The sequence below is a fragment of the Carcharodon carcharias genome, chromosome 18, assembly GCF_017639515.1.
Source record: "Carcharodon carcharias isolate sCarCar2 chromosome 18, sCarCar2.pri, whole genome shotgun sequence".
Classification (NCBI taxonomy): domain Eukaryota; kingdom Metazoa; phylum Chordata; class Chondrichthyes; order Lamniformes; family Lamnidae; genus Carcharodon; species Carcharodon carcharias.
The window spans coordinates 11,081,203-11,108,359 of NC_054484.1; the positions used below are offsets into that span (position 1 = coordinate 11,081,203).

Consider the following 27,157-nt stretch of genomic DNA (forward strand, 5'->3'; position numbering starts at 1 on the left):
CTGACCAGGAGGTTCTTCATCTTGCTAATAGTGTGTTGAGCCTTCCGGCTAGAGCGCCATCCACTGGGCGTGAGTACTTTACATCACACCTACCCTCCCACCACACCCCACCCCCCCCCCCCCAACCCCCGGTGGTGTGCTGAGTACGCTGGCTACTGCGCCCCCAGCCGACCAGCGCTGCCTCTCCCTGCTGTCGCTGTGGAGTTCTCCAGGTACAGCGCTCCCTGTTGACTGGGAATACCTCAATCCACTGCTGGTGCGCTTGATCCTCATGATGTCGCACCCCCTGCCGGCTGGGAGTACTCCGCGCCGCTCACTGTGAGCTGGTTCCTCCAGCTCCCGCGCCCTCTGCCGGCTGGGAGTACTCCGCCCCGCTCACTGTGAGCTGGTTCCTCCAGCTCCGGCGCCCTCTGCCGGCTGGGAGTACTCCGCCCCGCTCACTGTGAGCTGGTTCCTCCAGCTCCCGCGCCCTCTGCCGGCTGGGAGTACTCCGCCCCGCTCACTGTGAGCTGGTTCCTCCAGCTCCCGCGCCCCCTGTGGCTGGGAGGGTTCCTGGTTCTGGGCTCTGCAGCCGTCTCGGGGGCGCGGGGGGAAGGATGGTAGCGCGGCCTCGAGCCCTGGATTGATGGTGAGCCGGAGTGAGAGAGAGGGGGCCCGGGGCCATGAGTAAACAGGACGAGGCGGACAGGACGATATTTGTGGGGAACCTGGACAGCAGCACCCGGGAGGAGATCCTGTTCGAGCTCTTCCTGCAGGTAAAAGGCCAAATGAATAAATTAATTAATTAATTAATAAGTAGACACTGGAGCGACGGTGGGTAAATAACCCTCAAAAATCCCGCGCAGAAAGCCCCGCTTTATCCTCAAAATACCCGTCAAACTCACTTCCCCTGAGTTTCGGAGCACAACCCCGAATACCCTCTGAAAATCTGCCCCTGAAAATCTACCCCTGAAAATCTACCCCTGAAAATCTGCCCCTGAAAATTTACCCCTGAAAATCTACCCCTGAAAATCTACCCCTGAAAATCTACCCCTGAAAATCTACCCCTGAAAATCTACCCCTGAAAATCTACCCCTGAAAATCTACCCCTGAAAATCTACCCCTGAAAATTTACCCCTGAAAATCTACCCCTGAAAATCTACCCCTGAAAATTTACCCCTGAAAATCTACCCCTGAAAATTTACCCCTGAAAATCTGCCCCTGAAAATCTGCCCCTGAAAATTTATCCCTGAAAATCTACCCCTGAAAATCTACCCCTGAAAATTTACCCCTGAAAATCTACCCCTGAAAATCTACCCCTGAAAATTTACCCCTGAAAATCTACCCCTGAAAATTTACCCCTGAAAATCTGCCCCTGAAAATCTGCCCCTGAAAATTTATCCCTGAAAATCTACCCCTGAAAATTTACCCCTGAAAATCTACCCCTGAAAATTTACCCCTGAAAATCTACCCCTGAAAATTTACCCCTGAAAATCTACCCCTGAAAATCTACCCCTGAAAATCTACCCCTGAAAATTTACCCCTGAAAATCTACCCCGAAAATTTACCCCTGAAAATCTACCCCTGAAAATTTACCCCTGAAAATTTACCCCTGAAAATCTACCCCTGAAAATCTACCCCTGAAAATTTACCCCTGAAAATCTACCCCTGAAAATTTACCCCTGAAAATCTGCCCCTGAAAATCTGCCCCTGAAAATCTACCCCTGAAAATTTATCCCTGAAAATCTACCCCTGAAAATTTACCCCTGAAAATCTACCCCTGAAAATTTACCCCTGAAAATTTATCCCTGAAAATCTACCCCTGAAAATTTACCCCTGAAAATCTACCCCTGAAAATCTACCCCTGAAAATTTATCCCTGAAAATCTACCCCTGAAAATTTACCCCTGAAAATCTACCCCTGAAAATTTACCCCTGAAAATCTACCCCTGAAAATTTATCCCTGAAAATTTACCCCTGAAAATCTACCCCTGAAAATCTACCCCTGAAAATTTACCCCTGAAAATTTACCCCTGAAAATCTACCCCGAAAATTTACCCCTGAAAATCTACCCCTGAAAATCTACCCCTGAAAATTTACCCCTGAAAATCTACCCCGAAAATTTACCCCTGAAAATCTACCCCTGAAAATTTATCCCTGAAAATCTACCCCTGAAAATTTACCCCTGAAAATTTACCCCTGAAAATCTACCCCTGAAAATCTACCCCTGAAAATTTACCCCTGAAAATCTACCCCGAAAATTTACCCCTGAAAATCTACCCCTGAAAATCTACCCCTGAAAATTTACCCCTGAAAATTTACCCCTGAAAATTTACCCCTGAAAATTTACCCCTGAAAATTTACCCCTGAAAATTTACCCCTGAAAATCTGCCCTTCAAAACCTGCCCCTGAAACTCCACTCCCCGAAAAACCTTCCTCCCAAATATACCTCCTGAAAATACCCCTGAAACCCATTCTTTCCCGGAGAACCCAACCTGAAAGATTCCTGTAAAATCAACTGCTGAAAATCTACCATCCCCCCCAAAGAAAATATACCCACCAAAAAATCCTCCCACTCAAATATATACCCCTGGGAATACCCCCAAACCCGCTGCCCCCCCTCCCAAGAACCCTCCCTGATATGTTCCCCATGAATCTACCCCACATAATCTACCCCAGAGATTGCCCTTGTAAAACCGCTGCACTATTTATCCTCAAAGCCTTGGAACACTCCTGGAAAATATACCCAAGAAAAACCTCACCCCTAAAAATATACCAATATACCCTTTAAAATATCCCCAAACCCGCACTTCCTGAGCCAACCCTCATACACCCAGAAAAATCTACCATCCCTTGGGGGGGGAGAGAAACCCTTGAAGTTGACCTCTTCTGTTAAATACCTCCCAGATCCACGCCCCCCCCCCTCTTCTGTTAAATACCTCCCAGATCCACCCCCCTCCCCACCCAAGAAAAAACTTGGGTGCTGAACCAGAGGAGGAGATTAGGAGGTCGTTGGGGATGGCTAAAATCTTGATCAAAGAGGTTTCTTTAATGAGGAGAGAGGCAGAGTGGTTGCAAGATATGGTTGCAGAGTGTGCACAGAGTTACCATTGTTGGAGTGAAGGGATTCTGGGATGCTCAAGGGACCGGAATTGGAGGGACATAGAGGTGAAGGGTTTACAGCTGGAGGAGATAGGAGGACTTAATCAGGGGACTTAAAGAAGGGAGACTCTCCCTCGTCTTTTAAGAGATAGTCCCCACCCACCCCTTCACCTCCACTCCTCTGGTTGGCTTTGCTGTCAGGCAGACATCATGACAAGTCTCTTACTTGCCAATATTTGCCCAGTATTCACTCTGGGCACTACAGAATTTGATGAGTCCAGATGCAAGGGGAGGTGCGGTTACAGCTTCAACTCTGCTGTTTATTTTGATGCTGCTGAGAATAAAGAGGTGGTTCGAGTAACTAACACAAGAGGAGAATAAACCGGTCTTTCAACACCTGTTTTGGAAATTCTCTTGCACCCTCCTTTTTAAATCTCAGTGTCCATTTGAACTCTGGGTGGAGAACAATGGACAGTAAACTGTGAGAGGGGCTGCCCCCTAAATATATGATCGAAATGGGACCATAGATATGGGATGGTCAATGACAGGTGCGAGAAGGAACTATAGGAAGGATGTGAATGCATTGGAGAGAGTGCAGAAGAGGTTTACGCGAATGGTTCCAGGGATGAGACACTTTAGTTATGAGAGAAGATTGGAGAAGTTGGGACTGTTTTCTTTGGAGAGGAGAATCTAAGAGAAGACTTGATAGAAATCATGAGGGATCTGGACAGAGTAGATAGGGAGAAACTGTTCCCGCTTGTAAACGTATGGAGAACCAGAGAAGGCAGTTTTAAAGTGTTTTGCAAAAGAAGCAAATCCGAGGTGAGAAAAAACACAGCGAGCAGTTAGGGTTTGGAATGCGTGGTGGAGGCAAGTTCAATTGAGGCATTCAAGAGGGCATTAGATGATTAGCGAAATAGAAACTATGTGCAGGGTTACAGGGAAAAGGCAGGAGATTGGCACAAAGTTAAAATGCTCAGAGCCGGTGCAGACACAATGGGCTGAATAGCCTCCTTCTATACCGTAAGAATTCTGTGAGTCTGTGAAGCATAATAAAAACAGCAAGTGCTGGAAAAAGTCAGGAGGTCTGGTGGCATCTGAAGAGAGAAAAACAGAGTTAACATTTCGAGTCCAAAATGACTTCTTCAGACCCTGATTTCTTCGGAATCATATTGGACCTGAAACGTTAACTCTGTTTCTCTCTCCACACATGCTGCCAGACCTGCTGAGTCTTTCCGGCATTTTCTGTTTTTTTTAATTTCAAATCTCACATCTGTAGTACTTTGCATTTAAAAGAAGTATCTTTGCCTAGGGACTGACTTGAACGTGGCACTCGAGACCACAGGGTGTGGCTGAGGTGAGCAGCAGAGATGTTTTTTTAGGAGAGGCTAGACAAACACACAAGGGGCAAAGAAATAGCAATTGTGTTGATGGGGTTAGATAAAGAGAGGTGGAAGAAGGCTCGTGTGTGGTACAAAAACTACAGCACAAACCTGTTGTGCCAAATCACCGATTTCTGTGCTGCTGTAATAATTTAATAATGTATTTTAATAATTCTAAATAAAATTCTTCTTTCCTTTCGAAAGCTTCTGATAGGCAGCTCCCTCTGTTGGTCCCAGGAAGGTGCTGTGAGACGAGCGCTGTGACTCAGATTTCAGTAAACACCTGTGAAATTAGCTTTCTCTCATCTACTGGGACTACAATCCACTTGCCAACAGTTTCAGGCATTCGACCCATCTATCGCACCTATCCACAAGTGTATTTCTAATAATTCCAAATCCCATTTACTGACAGGAACTTAACTAATTCCTTAGAATCATGGAGCGATATAGTACAGAAGGAGGCCATTCAGCCCATTGTGCTTGTGCCACCTCTTTGGTAGAGCTATTCAGTTATTTCTGTTCTTTACCCATGGCCCTGCAAATTCTTCCCCTTCAAAGTTCTTGACCAAATCTCTTTGGACAGGAGCTAGCAAAGGCACAATGGGCCAAATGGCCTCCTTTGCTGCAAGATTTTATGATGCTAACATGTCAGTAACCTTATGACTGGCGCTCTTGTGTGATTGCAGGCTGGACCATTGACCAAGGTGCACATAGCTAAAGACAAGGATGGCAGACAGAAGACCTATGGGTTCGTCTGCTTCAAGCACACAGAGTCCGTTCCATATGCCATCACCTTGCTAAATGGAATCAGATTATATGGTAGACCGCTGAATCTGCAGTATCGCTCTGGTATGTCACGTGGTTCTGCATTTTAGCATTTGCTGGCCTACTGGGTTTGTGTCAGTGATTTCTCAAGGTCCTGATATCTGTTGTATCGGAAGGAGCTCAGTGTTAGGGTGCCCTAGCTCTGCCAGAGCACCCCATTAATCAGAGAGCTAGAGGCCTTTGCAATCAGTCAATACTCTGTATCTTGAGGAAATCTAGAAGTCAGGAAGGAGATTTAAGTTGTTCTCTTGTGACTAGAAAACATACTTTCCTCCCCTGCTGAGTGACAGTGCCAATGTAGACTGCCACCATAAAGCGGGCAGATAGAAAAGAAAGCCTTGCATTTATATAGCTTCTTTCACCACCTGAGGACATTACAAAGCACTTTACGGCCTATAAAGTACTTTGGAAATGTGGTTACTGTTGTAATGTAGGAAACATGGCAGCCAATTTGTGCACAGCAAGCTCCCACAAATAAGAATCTGATAATGACCAGATAATCTGTTTTAGTGATCTTGGTTGAGGGGCCGAGCGCACCAGAGAGAACTCCCATGCTCTCCTTCGAAATGGTGGTCAATTGCACCCACCTAACATGGAGCCTCAGTTTAACATGTCACCAGAAAACCACACCTCTGTTTGTACAACGCTTCCTCAATAGTGGCCTTGAGTGATGGCCAAGCTCGGGTGCTCAAGTCTCTGGAGGGGGACTTAAACCATCGACCTTCTGAGTCAGGGGTGAGAGTGCTGCTCACTAGGGACTTCCATTGATCTCAATCGCCTCAATTTTGAGAGGATAAAATTCAGCTGATGCATTTGATCCTGACCTATATGTAACTGGTTATGTTTTAGATCAAGAGTGAAAGCAATTTACAACCAAATATCATCACTGTTGTTAAATAGACAACCACAAGAGTCCTCTTGTTCACAGCAGTGTCCCAGAAACAACAAATAGCTAGTTAAAAGCAAATGGCTAGTTAGCCTGTTTCGTTAGTGTTTGTTGAGGGACAGTTGTAGGCCAAAATGCTGGGAGAACCTTCTTTGAAAAGTGCTGGGCATCTGAATCCATCTGATCAATGGGACCTCAGTTTAATGTCTCATCTGAAAGACAGCATCTCCAACAATGCAGCATACCTTCAGTCCTGCACTTAAATGTCATTATGATTATGTGTTGAAGTGAGGTTTGGATGTGAAAATCAATATTTCCATTAATCCCCTGAGAGCGTGGTAGGTTGATAGGTAGTTTTATCAGATATTGTCATGTAACATTTCCCTTGAATACAAGTTAATGGAGCAGGGAATACTGAGATGTCTGAATCATATCCTTTGTTGATATAAGCCATTATGTGCAGTATCAATAAAATTGGTACCAAGAAATAGTCATGAACAATGGACACTTTGATACCTGAAGTCATGACATCTTGAGTGCTCATGTTAGTCTAAGCAAACAAGTTAAAGGTCCCTTAGGGCTTTGGTGCATTGTGTCTTGAAAGGGTTGATTGTGCTTAATTTACATTTCCCTAATCTGAAGTTACTACATCAGCATGTTCTTTGCGTTAAGTAATGTTATTGCTCTTGTTGCCCAAGTGAGCATGTGTGCTACGCCACCCTTTGTTCATTGTTCTTTCTACGTGACTCATCGCACCTCTCTGACATGGCCTTCACTGACCTATCTTTCTTTGATATTTATTACAAACAGAGCTATTCATCCTTCACACTCCCCTTCACTACCCAAACTAACAGGCACCATTCATCTTGTTTCAGCACTCCAAGACTGAAAGCTCTGTTGTTAACCCCCACAACTAGTACAGATTTTGTGTTAAACATGTATTTTTGATTTCATTGATGCGATATGAGTGTCACTGGCTAGGCCAGCATTTGTTACCCATTCCTAACTGCCCTTGAGAAGCTGGTAGTGAGCTGCCTACTTGAACTGCTGCAGTCCATGGTGTAGGTACACCCACAGTGCTGTTAGGGAGGGTGTTCCAGAATTTTGACCCAATGACAGTGAAGGAATTTAAGGGATGACTAAGTTGAGATGTTTAAGGCGATTATTAAGAATTGACAGGATAAATAGAAGCTATTTCCTCTGGTGGGGGATGCAGTGAAGGGAGAGAGGCGATCAGAACAAGGGGTCATAACCTTAAAATTCATCTAGGGCATTCATTGTGATGTCAAAAAGCACTTCTTTACATAAAGGGTGATGGAAGTCTGGAACTCTCTCTCCTATGGGTATTAAGTGTTACAGTAAAACCTGTTTTGTTCGATCATAGGATGTTAATTAAGTTCAAACAGAGCAAACAGATTTGATCACAACTAGAGTCCAATCTTTACATAAATGGAACAAGGAATCCCGACTTGTTTACATTAGCGGTTGGACAATCTGATTGGGTAAGTTAAGTGTATAACACATGAACAGCGTTGTACAAAGCTAAAACATAGTAGCTAATAGTTTTTTTGACAGCACATTGTAACTGATACCACCATTTATGAGCTGAGCAACGGGGTGTTTTGTGAAGGTAACAGGACAGCTGTGTTTGCCTGTGTTCCAGGGAGCTCTCATACAGTGGATCTAAGCATGACACACCCGGGAGTGGACAACACTCAATGCCGAGCGACACAAGATAGCAGGTATAATATGAACCTTTTCCATTGGAACAAAGAAAGGGGAGGTATTTCTGCATGTGCTAGGGATTATTGGGAAAGGGACCTCCCACTGTCCCTATAACCTGCTGATACTGCCCAGGTTGGTACAGGAGGAGTCATAGAGGTCTACAGCACAGAAAAAGGCCCTTCGGCTCATCGAGTCTGCACCGGTCAAATAAGTACTTAACTATTCTAATCTCATTTTCCAGCACTGGCCCATAGCCTTGTATGCCATGGCATCGCAAGTGCACATCCAAATACTTCTTAAATGTTATGAGGGTTTCTGCCTCTACCACCCTTTCAGGCAGTGAGTTCCAGATTCCCACCACCCTCTGGGTGAAAAAATTCTTTCTCAATCTATCTCGATCTATCCAGATTCACCTCCCCTCCTCTTCCCCCCTGCCCTCCTCTTCCCCCCTGCCCTCCTCTTCCCCCCTGCCCTCTCCTTCCCCCCTGCCCTCTCCTTCCCCCCTGCCCTCCCCATCCCCCCTGCCCTCCCCTTCCCCCCGCCCTCCCCTTCCCCCCTGCCCTCTCCTTCTCCCTGCCCTCTCCTTCCCCCTGCCCTCTCCTTCCCCCCTGCCCTCCTCTTCCGCCCTGCCCTCTTATTCCCCCTGCCCTCTCCTTCCCCCCGCCCTCTCCTTCCCCCCTGCCCTCCCCTTCCCCCCTGCCCTCCCCTTCCCCCTTCCCTCCCCTTCCCCCCCTTCCCTCCCCTTCCCCCCCTGCCCTCCCCTTCTCCCCTTCCCTCCTCTTCCCCCCTGCCCTCCCCTTCCCCCCTGCCCTCCCCTTCCCCCCTGCCCTCCCCTTCCCCCCTGCCCTCCCCCTTCCTTTCTATCCCCATTTACCCATTCTCACCCCCATTTCCCTCTCCCCCCTTCACCACTCCTCTCTTTGCTTCTCTCTCCCCTTCGCTTCTCTCCCTTCCTCGCCTCCCCTCACCAGCCGCCCACTCCCCACCTGCGTCGCTGCCTCTGCTGAACCTTCTTTGGACTGCCTCCAATGCCAGTGTATCTTTCCTCAGAAAAGGGGACCAGAACTGTTCACAGTATCCTAGGTATGGTCTAACTAGTGTCTTGTATGGTTTTAGCAAGACTTTCCTATATTTATACTCCATTCCCTTTGAAATAAAGGCCAATATTCCATCTGCCTTTCTTATTACCTGTTGAACTCGAATGCTTGCTTTTTGTGATTCATACATAATGCATGGTGATATTAGAAAGCTTGCAGAATGAACAGTTGAGTGGCAGATAAACCTTAATGGATAAACATGAGGTATTTTACTTTGATTGGAAAATAGAAACAATACCTACAATGTAGAAAATAAGAAACTGAATGGAGTAGAAGAGCAAAGTGATTTTGGGAAATAGGGAACAAATGATTACAAGCAACATTAGTCAGCAAAGCAGTTAAGATGCTAGCAGAGCATCTGCATGGGAATTATTTCTATGGCTATGAAATTCCAAGTAGTGAAGTTACGTTAAACCTCTATTGGACCCTGATCAGGCCTCATCTTGTCCTGGTCCTCATCCTAGAAGCACTAGAGAAATTACAAAAGGATGTTACCAGAATAGAGAAAATGCAGTCATTGAGAAAGATTGAATAGGCTGGGGCTATTTTCTTTGAGAAAGAGAAGATTTAGAGGAAACCTAACAGGAGCATTTAACTTTTTGAATGGATTGGACAGCATAGACACGGAGAGAATGTTTCCACTTGTGAGAGAATCTAAAACTAGGGTCCATTGGGACAAGATAGTTACTAATAAATCCAAGAGGGCAGAGAATAGATTGATAGCCTATTTTAACTTAAGAGCTTTTTAAAAAAAATGCCTAAAATAAAAGCATTGGGAGCTGTAAGACATAAATTCGCCGTTACTATAACAAATACTTGGCAAATTGTCAACTGTCTCCGTTAGAGTGCATAGGTTATATATATAATAAATAGAAAAATGTCAAAATTAAACTAGACCTACTTAATTATTGCATTATTTGACTTTTTAACTAAAATGTTGCCAGTATAATGATCTTTAAAATAAACTTTTACTTAAGATGCGTAGAATTTTTTTGGCTATTGATGCTCATGATGAAAAAATAGCTTCTGGTAGCATATTCAGAATAATTTATAATCTTGGTTGTATTAAAATCAATAATGGTTGCAACCATAAAACCTGTTCCTGGAACCAAAGGCATTATCTAGAACCATGGTGTAGCTACAACACCCAAACTGGTTTACTTAGAGTACAGTAATGTTTTTGTTAAAATGATATAAAATCATAAGGCGCTGCATAATGAGTAGCCTCTTATCCCTACAATAAAAACACAGCTCTTACCTTTCCTGACTAACTTTTTTAATGGTGCTTTTCAATTCAACTGGAAAAGGCTGAAAGCCACAAATAAGATGTTTAACAAGCTGCCTGCGGCTCTGGAGCTGGAGGTTGCTGACTTCTGAGTCAGGGAAATAAGGAACAATTTCCTTACTCGCTACTTAGTCTGTGGAACTTAACCACCACAGGAATCATTCAGGCAAATAGCTTGGATGCTTTCAAAAGGAATCTGGATGATTGCTAAGAAAAAAAGGCATAGGAAGATATTGTAAAAGGCTGCGATGAGGAAATTCTCTGGAGTTTAAACACCAGCATAAAGTAGTTTGGCCAAATGGCCTGTTTCTGTGCTGTACATTCTAATGTAATTCTATATATGTCATGCAACTTTCATTTGTGTAGCACCTTTAACATGGTAAAGTTGATATGAGGCCAGGTGTCCAGAAGCTTGGTCAAAGAGGTAGGTTTTAAGGAGCACCTTGAAAGAGGAGAGAGGGTCAGAGAGGTTTGGAGAGAGAATTCCAGACCTTGGGGCCCAACAGCTGAAGGCATGACTACCAGTGATAGAGCAATGACAATCAGGGCTGTGCTAGAGGCCAGAATTGGAGGAGGGCAGACATCTTGGAGAACATTACAGAGAAAGGGAATGGTGAGATCAGGGTGGGATTTGAAAACACTGGCTGAATATTTTTAAATCTTGGAGGCATTGTAATACAGTGCACAGAGGATGATGCACAAGTCTGCCCTTGCCTCCCTCTGTCTCCTGTTAATATATTCACTGTATATTGTTTTAGGAACACTCCATTCCAAGATAGACCAAGTTCTTCGCTGTGTCTGACTCCACCATACACCATGAACAACAACTTCAGCCACCCTGACCCTTACTACTGGCAAGCTATAGTGAGTATGAAGTTATGAAGCCCTGTGGATTGGAAACTCGAGGTCTGTCAGGCCTAGAGCCTTGTTCAGTAGGTAACCAGCCACTTCTAAGGATGCAGAAAGTGTTTCCTACAACAGCAACTTGCATTTATATAGCGACGTTAATGTAGAGAAACGTCCCCAGGCGCTTTGCACAGGCATAATCAGTCCAAATTGGATGAGACAAAGGAGGAGCTGTTAGGATGGGCAATCAAAAGCTTGGTCAAAGAAGTTGGTTGGAAAGAGGATCTTTAAAGGAGGAAAGAGAGGCAGAGAGGTTTAAAGAGGAGTTTCAGAGTTTGAGGTCTAAAGAGCCTCACTGGTGGGGCAAAGGGATGGGTGTGCACAAAGAGGCAGAATGTGGAGAATTTTGTGGGGATTGTTCTCGAGCCAGCCAAGGTTACAAAGAGTAGGAAGGATGAGGACATAAGGAAATATTAATACAAGAATGGGAATTTTAAAATGGAAGCATTGGACCAAGAGCCAGTGCAGGCCAGTGAGCACAAGATGAACGGGACTTGTTGCAAGTTAGGATTATGGGCAACAGAGTTCCAGGTGAGCTGAAGTTCATGAAAGTTGGACAATGGGAGGCCTGCCAAGGGAGTAGAGTCTGCTGGAATAGTTTCATCTGAAGGTGACAGGCACGGATGAGAGTTGCAGTAGCAGCTGTGCTGAGGTGGGGGAAGGCAGTGCAAGGAGGTGATTTTTGTGATGAGAATCTGGGGTTGTAATCTCGAGTTGAACAGGGTGCAATATTGCAAGCAGCCTGGGTCAGCCAGAGCAAATTGCTGAGGGTGGAATTGGTAATGAGGGTCCAGACACGTGCTTTCCAAGCACTCTTGATGCTGGACAGCATTAGGCAAAAAACAAAAAATGCAGAGCAGTTTGGTCTGTCAGTCTTGGAGAAACATGCAGACTGTGGCCCAGCTGTGGATCCTTGACTAGGTGGTAACCCCGTCAAATCTGAGTCAGTCCCCAATCCACAGATTTTTAAAAATTTATTTGTTCATGGGGTCTGGGCCTCACTGGCTATGCTGGCAATTATTGCCCATCCCTAACTGCCCTTGAGAAGGTGGCGGTGAGCCACCTTGAACTCCTGTGGTCCATGTGGTGTAAGTGCACTCACAGTGCGGTTAGGAAGGGAGTTCAAGGATTTTGATCCAGCGATATTGAAGGGACAGCAATACGGTCCCAAGCCCAGATAGTCTGTGGCTTGGAAGGGAATTTGCAATTGGTAGCGTTCCCAAGCATCTGCTGCCCTTGTCCTTCAAGATGGTGGAGGTCATGAGTTCGGAAGGTGCTGTTGAAGGAGCCTTGGTCAGGTGCTGCAGTGCATCTTGTAGATGATACGCACAGCTGCCACTACGTCAATGGTGGAGGGAGTGGATGTTGAAGGTGATGGATGGGGTGCCAATCAAGCAGTCTGCTTTGTCTCGGATGGTGTCGAGCTTTTTGAGTGTTGGAGCTGCACTCATCCAAGCAAGTGGAGAGTATTCCATCGTACTCCTGACTTGTACCTTGTAGATGGCAGACAGGCTTTGAGGAGTCAGGAGGTGAGTTACTCACTGCAAAATTCTCAGCCTCTGACCAGCTCTTGCAGCCGCAGTATTTATATGGTTGGATCAGTTCAGTTTCTGGTCAATAGTAACCCTCTGGATGTTTAAAATGAAATGGTGCTGAAATACTCCACTTTACCAACATAGAGTTTCCTTACTCTTTCTTTTGTTCCTAGGAATTTACCTCGTAAATCTACCTCCTTTCATTGGTTTTCAAAAACACAATGTAACGTTACCTAAACATGATTTTCTTAATTTACCTCACCTTTAGCCTCTGAATCTTAAAAAAAAACCCACAGGTGATCCACCAGCAGCAGTAACCAAGGCCTGGAAGCAGAAGTAAAGTGAGCTAGTGAAAAGAAACCAAAGCTAAGATTGAAATAAATGACAAATGAGAGGCTTAAGACTTTTCTTTTGCTGAATAATACTCAATGACAAAATGCTGTTTTATGAAGACCAGACTGTGATACTCAAATGTATTATTGTGCTGCTAAGTTCAACCAGTGAAGGCCACAAAGTTTAATTATTGTTAAGTAAATGCAGGTTGGAAGATCATTTTGAGTTTAATTGTTGCGTGAGGGAACAGTGAAGATTGGAAAATGCTCATCAGTTTCAGGCCCTAGGTCAGAACCATTAGGTGACTGGCTTTCTTTCTCTTTTTTAAAGCTTGTTTTGCACCTGTAACAAAGTGTGACATCTGGAGTATGATGGACAAAATGCACGCACATGTACCATTTTTACATATACTAGAAAACCCTCCGTGATGCTGCTATTGGTAAGTCAGTGGGTACACTATTTTATCAGAGGGTGCACCGTTTCAGGGTACACTGAGAGGGTACACTTATTTTATCAGAGGGTACACTTATTTTATCAGAGGGTACACTTATTAAGAGGGTACACCATCAGGTCAAAGGGTACACCATCAGACCAGGGGGTGCACCATCAGGCCAGGGGTTACACCATCATGCCAGGGGATTCACATATTTTATCACCGTTATGTCAGAGGCTTTCACTGTTTTATTGGAGGAGCACACTTATTAAAGGCTACACAATTTTATAGGGATAGCAACATCAAAACCTGTAAGCACAATATGGTTCTGTTGCTGAAGCATGTTTCTTTAAGGCAATAAAATCAACTTGTTGTTAAGTAAACATGGTGAACTCATAAACAGGTCATTGAAGTAGCACAGTATTTTATTTCAGGATGGCTTCAATATTTAAAATGATAGCTTTTGGGGTTTTTTAAGCCTTTTTATAAAATTTACACAGAAATTTGCATTGACACATTGAGCTTGGCACCTAAAGTGTAATGGGAAATAAGATGGCTGATGGTAAGAGAGAGGAGGCAATTAAGATCAGTGCTGGTGGACCCAAGGATGTGGTATGTAGAGTTAGGATGGATGCAAGGCCGAGGACAAGTTTCAAATCCAATGCATTAAGCGATAGGTTTAGACAGCCAGAGATTCCCAGCAAGAGCCGACATGATGAACACGTGTAGTTTATTGTTGGGCAGGTTGGTATTTGTCTATGATTGAAGGCATTGGAGACGTTGAGTTTCATGGATGAGGATTTCAGTCACACTGGCATAGGGTTGGGGTGGGGGAAGTGGAAAGCTGGACTATGTATTGAGTATCTCTGTGGAATCCTGCTACCTGTTGTCCTTAACTTGTTAAATGAATCAAGCGCACTTATTTTTCCCCCAAGTATCTATAGTCATTGGGTGCTTGATCACAAAATCTAGGCTGACACTCCAGTACTGAAGGAGTGTTACACTGTTGGAGGCGCAGCTTTCAGGTGAGACTTTATACTGAGACCCTGTAAAGACCAGGTGGCAACATTTGAAGAAGAGCAGGGGAGTTCTCCTTTGTGTTCTGATCTAGGAAGGAACATAGGAGGGGGGAGGCCATGCATCCCCTCAAACCTGTTTCTCCATTCAGCTAGATCATGACTGATCTATATCCTAACTCCACTGACTCATCCATTGCAAACATACGAATTAGGAGCAGGCCAGTTGGCCTCTCGAGCCTGCTCCACATTCGATAAGATCATGCTTCATCTGATTGGGGCCTCAACTCCACTTTCCTACCTACCCCCTATACCCTTTGCCGCCCTTGTCAATCAAGAATTTATCGAACTCAGCCATAAAAATAATCAAAGACCCTGCCTCCACTGCTCTCTGGGGAAGAGTGTTCCACAGACACACGACCATCTGAGAGAGAAAAAAAACTCTTCACCTCTGTGTTAAGTGGGAAACCCCTTATTCTTAAACTGTGTCCCCTAGTTCTAGTCTCTCCCACAAAGGGAAAATATCCTTTCAGCATCCAGCCTGTCAAGTTCCCTCAGGATCTTATATGTGATCTTATGTCTTATAAGATCACCCCTCATTCTTCTAAACTCCAATGGATACAGGCCCAACCTGCCCAACCTTTCCTCATTGGACAAACCCTTCATCCCAGGAACCAGTTGAGTGTGCTCGCCTTGTTCAGTGATTGTTTATACCCTTCCATAACAAAATCTAACTCGGTTTGTAATTTTCAGTTGACTCCCCAACCTCAGCAGCTTTTCTGGGGGAGAGAGTTCTGGATTTCCATTAGTCTTTGGGAGGAGAAGTGCTTCTTGACATTACCCCTGAATGGCCTCATTTTATGGTTATGCCCCCTTGCTCTGAATCCTCTCCACTGCAGGAAATAGTTCCTCTCCATCAATCCTACCCATGCTTTAAATTATTTAAAGCAGCACAATTAGATTATCTCTAAATCTTTACTGAGGGGATTTAATTTGTGCAACCTTACTTCAAAATTTAACCCTTTTAGATTCAGTATTATTCTAGTGCACCTGTGCTGCAGTTATATACCTACATTTCCTATATTACAACAGGGATTACACTTCACTCGCTGTAGAACGCTTTGGGACATCCGGAGCTTGTGCAAGCCGCTATATAAATGCAAGTCTTTTCTTTTTCATTCCTCACGGCATTGTGTGTGCAGTCCCATTAATCAACTTGCCTTGTACTTCATTGCTCACCCTTCAAAGCCCTCTAACACAGTTCAGTACTGTACTTGAGGGTTGGTTGTGTGCCTGCGTTTTGCACATGTAAAATTAACACTCCCTGCACCTTGTGTTCTTGTCTCCCCAGCTTCCATTCCACAATCATGTTTATCACTTTCACCACCACTGCACTTTGTGCTGACATTGGGAATACCACCGAGCAGAGGGCTTGGGCTGTGTGACGCCCTCCACTGTTGGACAGCTGGATGATGCTCGCTGGAAGAACAACAGCCTCAGTCCCACGGCAAAGGTGCCTGCAGAACCGGACTCTGGCAGGATTCAGCGCCTGCAGTGAGGAAGGGAAAACATGGTGTGGGGGTGCTGGGGAGATGGATGGGTGCAGAAATCTTCAGGTGTTTCACCATTCTTAAGGTGGTTTGCTTTTCTTTTCAGATGAACACTTACGCGCTGCAGCAGTACCACATCAATTCGCAGATGGTTCAGCAGCAGCAGCAGTATTACCAGGCAATGGCACAGCAGGTGGGACTCACGGCTCAGGCGCCTCATTTCAGTCCAATGCCGGACTTTATGGCCAGGCCCTATGAGCCTGCCTGGGATAATTGGCAACAGAGGGACCCAATCCATGGAAACTGCTGCAGCAGCAGTGGTGGTGGCGGAGGGCAGGCGAAGGAGTCAGACAGCGACAGCGACAGCAGAAGCTGGGAGAAACTTCAGACCACCAGCAAGCAGCAGGAGCGCCAGTACAAAAAGCACAAATCCAAAAAGAAGAAATACTGATGGGGGAGGGGGGTGGTGGGGGTGTGGAGGGGTGGTGGTGGAGGGAAGGGCTTTGAGTGAACCAAATGTAGAGGTTCTAACATTTTGCCCTCTGAGAAAGATGTGTGAAAGACTTGAGAGAAATCAAACCAGTTTACTATACGCTTACATTAAACAGGAAACAGATACCCTGACAAATTTTCAGGTGGCAATTGGATTGGATGTTCAAATCCACATGTGTGATCTAAAATTAAGAAGGTGGAGGGTATGGTTTTGAGAGTGTTGGCGTCACACAGGGACTAATGTTGATAGTGTGATCACAGGGAATTTAGTCAAGTATTTATTGATGGATGTTTAAAACATTTCATGCCCATCCACCCGTTCAGTGAAATATATTTAACGTCACTCCAAACTTGGGATGCATCTTGAGAGAAGCTCCAGAACTGATTGCAATTGGAGTAAATTTCTGCTCACTTCTCTCGGGTGGTAGCACAAATGGGAGCAATTTGAGTTGATGAGTTAATAGTAGTGCATTGAGCCACTTTATACTTCATTGGTTTCTGTGTAACTAATATGACTGAATGATATGTAATTAACTTGCACTTGGGGAAACTATGGTAAACTACCCAACAGTTTTGCCATCAGCAGGGAACTGCGTTTGAAGGTGGTGTGGGTTAAATGGTTTGGCAGTGTTCTCGGCCTGTCTCTGATTCACACTGCCTGCAACTGCGGATTCTCGCTATGAGTATGAGAATACCAATAAGTTCATTGTTGGCTAATTCTTTGTCTCTTTAGCAAATTAAATGCTTTTGCACACAGTTCTGTACTCACCTTGAAAAGTTATTTTGTTGTATACGTTGATCGTCTCTTAGAGACGTTGTAACCAGAGTGGGAAGGATTCCTTGAGTCACGCTGAATTGGAGATATTGTATCCACAGCAGTAGGAATAAAACGGGACAGACCACCCTGCATCAATGTAGGCACCAAAAGTGACAAAGGCACATCCTGTCCAGTCGACCCTGCAAAGTCCTCCACACTAATATCTGGGAACTTGTACCAAGATTGGGAGAACTGTCCCACAGACTAATCAACGTGACATAGTCACACTCACCAAATCGTACTTTACACTCAAAGTCCCAGACTCTTCTATTACCATTTCCTGGACCCTCCTGCTGATTACTACCTACCTACCACCTAGAAAGACAAGGGCAGTAGATATATGGGAACACCACCTTCTGCAAGTTCCTCTCCAAGCAACACACCATCCTAACTTGGAACCCTATCGCCATTCTTTCACTGTCGCTGGGTCAAAATCCTGGAGCTCCCTTTCAGCACAGTGGGTGTACCCACATGACATGGTCTGCAGCGGTTCAAGAAGGCAACTCACCACCAACATCTCAAGGGCAATTAGGGATAGCCAATAAATGCTGCCCAGCCAGTGAAAACCACACCCTGTGAAAGAATAAATTTTAAAAACCCTCCCTCAACTGATGACTCAGTTCTATGTTGAATGCTACTTTGAAGAAGCACTAAGGATAACAAGGGCACAAAGAGTGGCTCGGTAGGACCACTGCAAGACTGAGCCTACGGCAGATGATGAGGGAGCCAACTGGTGGGAAAAATCTCAGCCTTGCCTATCTGCTTGTCACAGATGCACCTGTCCATGACAGTATTGGTGGGAGTGACCGCTGCACAGTCCTTGTGGAGATGAATTTCTGTCTTCACATTGAGGCTACTCCATCATGTTTGGCACCAGCACCGTGCTAAATGGGATGGATTAAGAACAGATCTAGAAGCTCAAAAGTTGGACATCCATGAGGTGCTGTGCATCTGCAGATTTGTGTTCAAGTACAGCCTGTAATCTCAAGGCTTGGTATAGTCCTCACTCTACCATTGCCATCAAACCAGGTGATCAATCCTGGCTCAATGAACAGTGCAGGAAAGCATGCCAGGAGCAGCACCAGTCATGAAATTGAGATGCTGGTGAACCTGGTGAAACTATAACATAGGACTACATGCTAAACAGCAGAAGATAGGACTAAACAATCCCACAACCAACAGATCAGATCAAAGGTCTGCAGTCCTGCCACACCCAGTTGAGAATGGTGGTGAACAATTAACTAACTGAAGGAGGATGTTCTGCAAATATGCCCATCCCTAATGATAGGGGAGTCCAGCACATCAGTGCACATGACAAGGCTGAAGCATTTGCAACAATCTTCAGTCAGGAGTGCCGAGTGGATGATCCATATCGGCCTCCTCTTCAGGTCTACAGCATCAAAGATGCAAGTTTTAAGACAACTCCATTTAATCCACTTGATACCAAGAAATGGCTGAAGGCACTGGATACAGCAAAGCCTATGAGCCCTGACAACTTTGTGGCTGTAGTATGAATGACTTGTGCTCCAGAATTAGCCTTGCCGCAAGCCAAGATGTTACAGTATAGCTACAATGTTGGCATCTATGTAACAATGTGAAAAATTGCTCAGGTATGTCCTGTACACAAAATGCAGGACAAATCCAATTCAGATAATTATTGTCCCACTAGTCTACTCTCAATCATCAGCAAAGTGTTGGAAGGTGTCACTCTTAGTGTATCAAGCGACACTCAGCAATAACCAGCTCTTGTCTCCAGACAATTAACTATAGCCCCGATTCAAAGTTGGACAAAAGAGCTGAATTCAAGAGGCGAGGTGAAAGTGACTACATTAAGGCAGCATTTGGAAGTGTGTTGCATCAAGGGTCCCTGGCAAAACTGGTGAGTGGGAATTGGGAAAATCATCCAATGGTTGGAGTCATACCCAGCACAAAGAAAGATAGTTGTGGTTATTAGGCCAATCATCTCAGCCCCAGGACGTCGCCGCAGGGGTTCCTCAGAGTAGCGCTGTTAGTAGAACAATCTTTAGCTGCTTCATTGATGACCTTCCCTCTGTAATAAAGTCAAAAGTGGGGATGTTCACTGATGATTGCACAATGCTCAGCACCATTTGCAACTCCTCAGATATTGAAGCAGTCTATCCATAAGCAGCAAGATCTGGACAACATTCAGGCATTGGCTGACAAGAGGCAAGTAACTTCTGTACCACACAAGTGCCATCCAATGATCATCTCTAATAGAAAAATCTAATTATCTTTACGGTCAATATTGTCATCGCTGAATCCCCCACTAACAACCTCCTGTGGTTTATCACTGATCAGAAACAAATGGGCCAGCCTTATAAATACTGCGGCTACAAGAGCAGGTCAGAGGTTGGGAATTTTGTGGTGAGTAACTCACCCCCTGACTCCCCAAAGCCTGTCCACCATCTACAAGGTACAAGTCAGGAGTGTGATGGAATACTCTCCAGTTGTCTGGATGAGTGCAGCTCCAACAACACTCAAGGAGCTCCGCATCTTCCAGGACAAAGCAACCTGCATGAATGGCACCCTATCGACCACCTTAAACATTCACTCCCTCTACCACCAACGCACAGTGGCAGCAGTGTGTGCCATCTACAAGTTGCACTGCAGGAACTCACCGAGGCTCCTTCGACAGCACCTTCCAAACCCACAACCACTACCACCTAGAAGAACAGGGAGAGCAGATGCATGTGAACCACCGCCTGCAAGTTCCCCTCCAAACCACACACCATCCCGACTGGGAACTATATTGCCGTTCCTTCACTGTTGCTGGGGCAAAATCCTGGAACCTCCTGACAGCACAGTGGTAACTGCACCATGTGGACTGCAGCAGTCTACCAACTTCTCGTGGGGCAGTTAGGGAAGGGCAACAAATACTGGCCTTGCCAGTAACATTTGCACCTGATGAACAATTGAAAAAAAGTATTTTTTGGATCCCTGAATATTAGAGGCATTGTAACCACATTGTAACCAATGTCATTGTACTTGTTTCATTCTTTGATTAATGTCATCTTACATTTGTTATCTCTGCTTTTGTGGAGTTTTCTTATCATCAAATGTGTCAGGAATCTGAACAATCTGGGATGCTTCCAGAAGAAGCACTACAGAAAGAAAGACATCACCTTCCACAACTTCAGGCAGTCCCAAAATGCTTTATAATCATTAAAGTAGTTTTGAAATTGTAGTCACTGGTGTAAAGTAAAGAAACATGGCAGGCATTTAACAAAATTCCAAGAACATTAATGAAATAACAAATCGATAATTTTCTGAATGATGTTCTTTTATTTATTCTTTCACGAGATGTGGGCACTGCTGGCTAGGCCAGCATTTATTGCTCATCACTTGGCCTTGAGACGGTAATGATGAACCTCCTTGAACCACTGCAGTCCATATGCTGTATGTACACCTGCAGTGCTATTTGAAAGTAATTCCAGGATTTTGACCCAGTGACAGCAAAGGAACGGCGATATATTTCCAAGTCAAGATGTTGTGTGACTTGGAGGGGAACTTGCAAGTGGTGGTGTTCCCATGCATCTGCTATCCTTGTCCTTCCAGATAATAGTGGTCATGGGTTTGGAAGGAGCTGCCTATGGAGCCTTGGTAGATTCCTGAAGTGCATCCTGTAGATGCTACATACTGCTGCCGCTGTGCATTGGTGGTGGAGGGATATAATGTTTAAGATGGTGGATGGAATGCCAATGAAGCAGGCTGCTTTGTCCTTGATGGTATCAAGCCTCTTGAGTGTTGGAGCTGGCAAGTGGAGAGTATTCCATCACATTCCTGACTTGTGCCTTGTAGATGGTGGACAGGCTTTGGGGAGTCATTTACGAATGATTTACTCATCGCACAATTCCTAGCCTCTGACCTGCTCTAGTAGCCGCAGTATTTATATGGTTAGTTCAGTTCAGTTTCTGGTCAATAGTAACTCCCAGGATGTTGATCGTAGGGGATTCAGCAATGGTAATGCTATTGAATGTCAAGGGGCGATGTTTAGATTCTCTCTTGTTGGAGATGGACATTGCCTGGCACTTGTGTGGTGTGAATGATACTTGTGACTTGTTAGCCAAAGCCTGGATATTGTCCAGATCTTGCTGCATTTGGACATGGACGGCTTCAGTATCTGAGGAGTCGCGAATGGTACTGAACATTGTGCAATCATCAGCGAACATCCCCTCTTGTGACTGTTTTTTATTCACTCATGGGATATGGGCTTTGTTGGCTATGCCAGCATTTATTGCCCATCCCTAATTTCCCTTGAGAAGGTGATGGTGAACTGCCTTCTTGAACCGCTTCAGTCCATGTGGTATAAGTACACCCACAGTGCTTTTAGGGAGGGAGTTCCAAGATTTTGACCCAGCGACAGTGAAGGAACAAAATCCTGGAACTTCCTTCTTTATGATGGAAGGAAGGTCTTTGATGAAGCAGCTGAAGATGGTTGGGCCTGGGACATTACCTTGAGGAACTCCTACTGTGATGTCGTGGGACTAAGGTGATTGACTTCCAACAACCACAGTCATCTTCCTTTGTGTTAGGTATGAGTCCAACCAGCGGAGAGTTTTCCCCTGATTCTTATTGACTCCAGTTTTGGTAGGACACTTGGATGCCACACTCGGTCAAATGCTGCCTTGATGTCATAGCCAGCTAATCTCCTCACCTCTGGAGTTTAGCTCTTTTTGTCCATGTTTGAACCAAGGTTGTGATGAGGTCAGCATCTGAGTAACCCTGCCAAAACCCAAACTGGGTGTCAGTGAGCACATTAATTGCTAAGCAAGTGCCACTTGATAGGACTGTTGATGACCCCTTCCATCACTTTACTGACATTCGAGAGGTAATTAGCCTGGTTGGATTTGTCCTGCTTTTTGTGTACGTGACATACCTGGGCAATTTTCCACATTGCCGGTGCCAGCTTTGTAGCTGTACTGGACCAGCTTGGCTTGGGGCGCAGCAAGTTCTGGAGTACATGCCTTCAGTCCTATTGCTGGAATATTGTCAGGGCCCATAGCTGTTGCAGTATCCAGTGCCTTCAGCCATTTCTTAATATCATGTGGAGTGAATCAAAGGGGCTGAAGACTGGCATCTGTGATGATGGGGACCTCCAGAGGAGGTGGAGATGGATCATCCACTTGGCACTTCTGGCTGAAGATTGTTGCGAATGTTTCAGCCTTATCTTTTGCACTGATGTGCTGGGCTCCTCCATCATTGAGGAGGAGGATATTTATGGAGCCTCCTCCTTCAGTGAGTTATTTAATTGTCCACCACCATTCACGACTGGATGTAGCAGGATTGCAGAGCTTAGACCTGATCCGTTTGAGCACAATTCTGCTGCTGCTGATGGCCCACAGTGCCTCATGGTTGCTCGGTTTTGAATTGCTAGATCTTTTCCAAATCTATCCCACTTAGCACTGTGATGGTGCCACACAACATGATAAAGGGTATCCTCAATGTGAAGACAAGATTTACGTTGCCGCAATGACTGTGTGGTGGTTACTCCTTCCGATACCGTCATGGACAGATGGATCTGCGGCAGGCAAGTTAGTGAGAATGAGGTCAAGTATGTTTATCCCTCTTGTTGGTTCCCTCACCACCTGCCACAGACCCAGTCTAGCAGCTATGTCATTTAGGACTCGGCCAGCTCAGTCAGTAGTGGTGCTACTGAGCCACTCTTGGTGATGGACTTTGAAACCCCCCAGCCAGAGTACATTCTCCGCTCTTGCCAACTGCATTGCTCCTCCAAGTGGTGTTCACCACACAGGAGTATTGATTCATCAGCTGAGGGGTTGGGGAGAGATGTGTGAGTCCAACCAGCGGAGAGTTTTCCCCTGATTCTTATTGACTCCAGTTTTGGTAGGACACTTGGATGCCACTTATCAGCATAAGCCTGAATGTTTTCCAGATCTTCCTGTATATGGACACGGACTGCTTCAGTATCTGAGGAATCTCAAACAATGCTGAACATTGTGCTATATGAACATACTGTAGGGGCTCCCCTTTTCCCTTACTGGCCCCCCCACCACATTCAAGTACGTGACACCAGATTCACAAGTGTATGGCAACGTAAGTCTTGTCTTCACATTGAGGATACCCTTTATCATGTGTGGCACTACCACAGTGCTAAGTGGGATAGATTTGGAAAAGTTTTTTGTGATAATTCACAATTGTATTATTGAATCACCCGCAACACAAAACCCCAAAATTTAAAACGACCCATTCCCAATACCTGGCATGAAATCACCACGACTCAGTTTAAACTTACAAAAAACACAGGCCAAACACCATGCCTTATTCTGAAACCTTAAGGACAAAACCCTCAGACCAATATCACTAAGATATGGCTGAAGCAAGTTACAAGGTACCAACAAAAAGCACCAGGTTTTAACTCCAAACCTTCACAAAACTCTCAGAAAATATCACTACAATATGCCTGAAAACACTTACAATCCCCAACATGGCTGGTCTGTCTGGTGTTGAATGTAGGCCTGAGTCAAGGCAACCAGCCCTGACTCTCCTTCCAACAGCAGCCCAGATACTTAGACCTGCTCTTGTAAAATAATAGTTTAACTGAGACATGTCAAAACATCTTTCCTATTGTTCCAATGTCCATTTTATTTGATTCCATACACAGTCCAGACGAATGTCATCAGTCCCTGCTAGTTGAAACAATATGGAGTTATCCACGGAAGATGTATCCAGACGAGTATCATCAGTTCTCATTGTATGAGTAATTCTCCTGCTGTTTGAGGTGGCACAATAACAGCTCCTGGCTCCAAAGTTAATGAGGACTTGAATGACCCTATTCCAGTACTATCGTCATTGGTGCAGACCTTAGTTACATAATTCCTTCAGTGTGCCTTGTGGGTGATTGCGGGGATTTGGGGAGTCAGGAAGTGAGCCATACACTCTGACTTGCTCTGGTGGCAAAGAATATTTATGTAGCTGTTGACATCAGACACTTGATTGTAATGAAGATGCTGCTGCGACCTGACACTACCTGCTCATCAATAGCATGGTAGCTCCTTCTGTTCATGGGGCTGATGGAAAGAGTCCAGATGGTCATAGGGTAATGCCCTTCACTCTTGGGGACTTTGACATTCAGTAAAACTCCTGCTTCTTTCTGGCCGGTCCATTTTTTCTACAAGAAAGTTCTTTCCAATCTGGCATATCTCCCTGGGCGATTTGAAGTGTTGCTTGCATTGGCTTTGAAGGACCCAATGGTATAAAACCTTAATATTGAGATAACTTTCTTAACTAAGGGATGAGTGGCTACAATCCTGGAAACGACAGTGTCACGATTAGTCATGAAAAGGCTTGCAATGTAAAACATACTGGACAGAAATATGAATTATGGACCAAGGAACTCTAGTAAATAGACTTAAAAATTGATACTTAAAAGCACAACACAGTTTTAAAAAGCTGATTTATACAGGCCAGAAAACAACAACATGCATTTATATTGCACCTTTAATGTAGTAAAATGTCTCAAGGTGCTTCAAAGGCCCAAACAACATTTGACATTAAGATACATAAGGAACAGTTAGGGCAGATGACAAAAAGCTTGGTCCAAAGAGGTGGGTTTTAAGGCGCTCCTTCAAGGACAAATGAGGAGAGGTTTAGGGAGGGAATCCCAGAGCTTCAGGCCCAGGCAACTGAAGGCATGGCCAACTACAGTTTTTTTTTAATTCATTCATGAGACATGGGCTTCACTGGCTGCGCCAGCATTTATTGCCCATCCCTAGCTGCTCTTGAGAAGGTGGTGGTGAGCTGCCTTCTTGAAACGCTGAGTTTATGTTGTAGGCACACTCACAGTGCTGGTGGGGATATTAAAATCTGGGATGTGCAGGAGGGTAGAATTGGAGGAGTCCAGAGATCTTAGAGGGATCTCTGTACAGCTGGATGAGGTTACAGAGGTAGGGAGCGGTGTTGGTCATTACTAAACATCACTGCTTTATCAAAAACAAAAATCAAAAGATATGAAACCAGGAGGAAATAACATTAATTTTTTCCTGTCCCATATAAACCATTATGATGCCTCACTATACCAACACAACTTACACATTACGTAATTTCCTGGCATCTTCCCTTTTGGTGATCAGAGCTCATCCAGGAGATTGCGTTGTAGGCACAGGATACAGTTTCTTGTATGGGGCGATCTCCACCCTGGAAAATAAAGATGCCTGTGCTAGATTTCAATCCAGTCAGCTGTGTATTGTATGGATCAGTATTCTGAAATCATGCTTTGTGCTGCCCGCAGAGCTTCACAAATGGAGTTTTCCTGGAAGTCCTGTGCATGAGATGGAGCAGTATCAACCCAGTTCCCAGTGGGCACAGGCAGAACATTGGCACCAATTTGAAGCAACGGTGATATTGCACTTGGATAGCTGAGGTCTTTGAGAACAGTAAATTCCTATCCTTGCTTCTGGGCAGGTTTCAGTGCACTCCTCGCTTCTTCCCGTGGACCCTCCCCACCTCCTTCTCTTAATCTTGTTACCTGCATCACTCCTCAGTCCCACTCCTCGCTCCTACCCAATCATTCTTTTCCCTTCTCTCCTCTATCCCACCCCCCATTCTCCCCTCAGTCCTATCCCCAGCTCCTCCCCCTTTCCCGATCCTGTTTCCACCCCTCAGTCCTATCCCTGCCTCCTCCTCTTAGTGCCTCTTCTTGACTCCTCCCCTCAGTCCACTGCTTTAGGTTATCAAAGACAGCTGTACATTGTGAGCAGAAATTCCTGTAAGATCAGGTCATTAGGCTCTGCAGTCAGCCAAAGCAATGGAAGCTGGAAGGGGCTAGGAACTGGTCTGAGGAGGTAAGAGAAGAGAGTATCTGTGTGGGGGAAAGTGCCAGCCTAAATTGGCAGAAGGGCATATATACCAGTTTGAATCTTTGGTAAAGCTGTTTGAGAGAGTTTTCCAAGTTATCATCTGTTTTGGTACAGTAAGTCTTCTGTTCTACTGCTCTAAGTTAAAGGACTTTGCTGGGCAGAGTAAAGGGAACTTTATCTAACCTCATGCTGTACCTGTCCTGGGAGTGTTTGATGGGGACAGTGTAGAGGGAGCTTTACTCTGTATCTAACCCTGTGCTGTACCTGTCCTGAGAGTGTTTGATGGGGACAATGTAGAGGGAACTTTACGCTGTATCTAACCCTGTGCTGTACTTGCGCTGGGAGTGTTTGATGGGGACAGTGTGGAGGGTGCTTTACTCTATATCTAACCCTGTACTGTACCTGCCCTGGGAATTTTTGATGGGGACAGTGTAGAGGGAGCTTTACTCTGTACCAAACCCCGTGCTGTACCTGCCCTGGGAGTGTTTGATGGAGACAGTGTAGAGGGAGTTTTACTCTGCATCCAAACCTGTGCTGTCCCTGTCCTGAGTATTTGATGGAGACAGTGTAGAGGGAGCTTTTCTTTGTATCTAACCCCATGCTGTACCTGTCCTGGGAATGTTTGATGGGGACAGTGAGGGAGTTTTACTCTGTATCCAACCCTGTTCTGTACCTGTCCTGGGAGTGTTTGATGAGGACAGTGTAGAGGGAGCTTTACTCTGTATCTAACCCTGTGTTGTATCTGTCCTGGGAGTGTTTGATGGGGACAGTGTAGAGAGAGATTTACTCTGTATCTAACCCTGTGCCGTACCTGTCCTGGGAGTGTTTGATGGGGACAGTGAGGGAGCTTTACTCTGTATCTAACCGTGCTGTACCTGTCCTGGGAGTGTTTGATGGGATATCGCTGTACCTATCCCAGGTGTGTTTAATAGAATAGTGTAACATAGAAGAAAACAGA

General features: G+C 45.1%; 2 protein-coding genes across 2 annotated transcripts in view; one reads left to right on the plus strand and one right to left on the minus strand.

Moving 5' to 3' along the window:
- LOC121290664 (stomatin-like) overlaps nt 1–350 on the minus strand; it is a 40,600-nt gene extending 40,250 nt beyond the window's left edge. Inside the window, exon 1 of the mRNA XM_041211410.1 lies at nt 242–350. The gene's annotated coding sequence lies outside the window, so the exon portion shown is untranslated. The remainder of the gene's footprint in view (nt 1–241) is intronic.
- Nucleotides 181–17,301, plus strand: LOC121290665 (splicing regulator RBM11-like). Its single transcript, XM_041211412.1, has 5 exons — nt 181–755; nt 5,149–5,311; nt 7,837–7,915; nt 11,039–11,144; nt 16,160–17,301. Exons 1-5 carry the CDS (start codon nt 663–665, stop codon nt 16,502–16,504), a joined length of 786 nt encoding a protein of 261 aa, XP_041067346.1. The 5' UTR covers nt 181–662; the 3' UTR covers nt 16,505–17,301.
- The last annotated feature ends 9,856 nt before the right edge of the window (nt 17,302–27,157 follow it).

What these genes read in the sequence shown, in the direction of transcription:
- LOC121290665 (XM_041211412.1), top strand. Translation starts at nt 663, where the DNA reads ATGAGTAAACAGGACGAGGCGGACAGGACGATATTTGTGGGGAACCTG. An exon ending in TGTTCGAGCTCTTCCTGCAG is followed by an intron (nt 756 to 5,148) that starts GTAAAAGGCCAA and finishes GTGTGATTGCAG; the next exon opens with GCTGGACCATTGACCAAGGT. An exon ending in GAATCTGCAGTATCGCTCTG is followed by an intron (nt 5,312 to 7,836) that starts GTATGTCACGTG and finishes CCTGTGTTCCAG; the next exon opens with GGAGCTCTCATACAGTGGAT.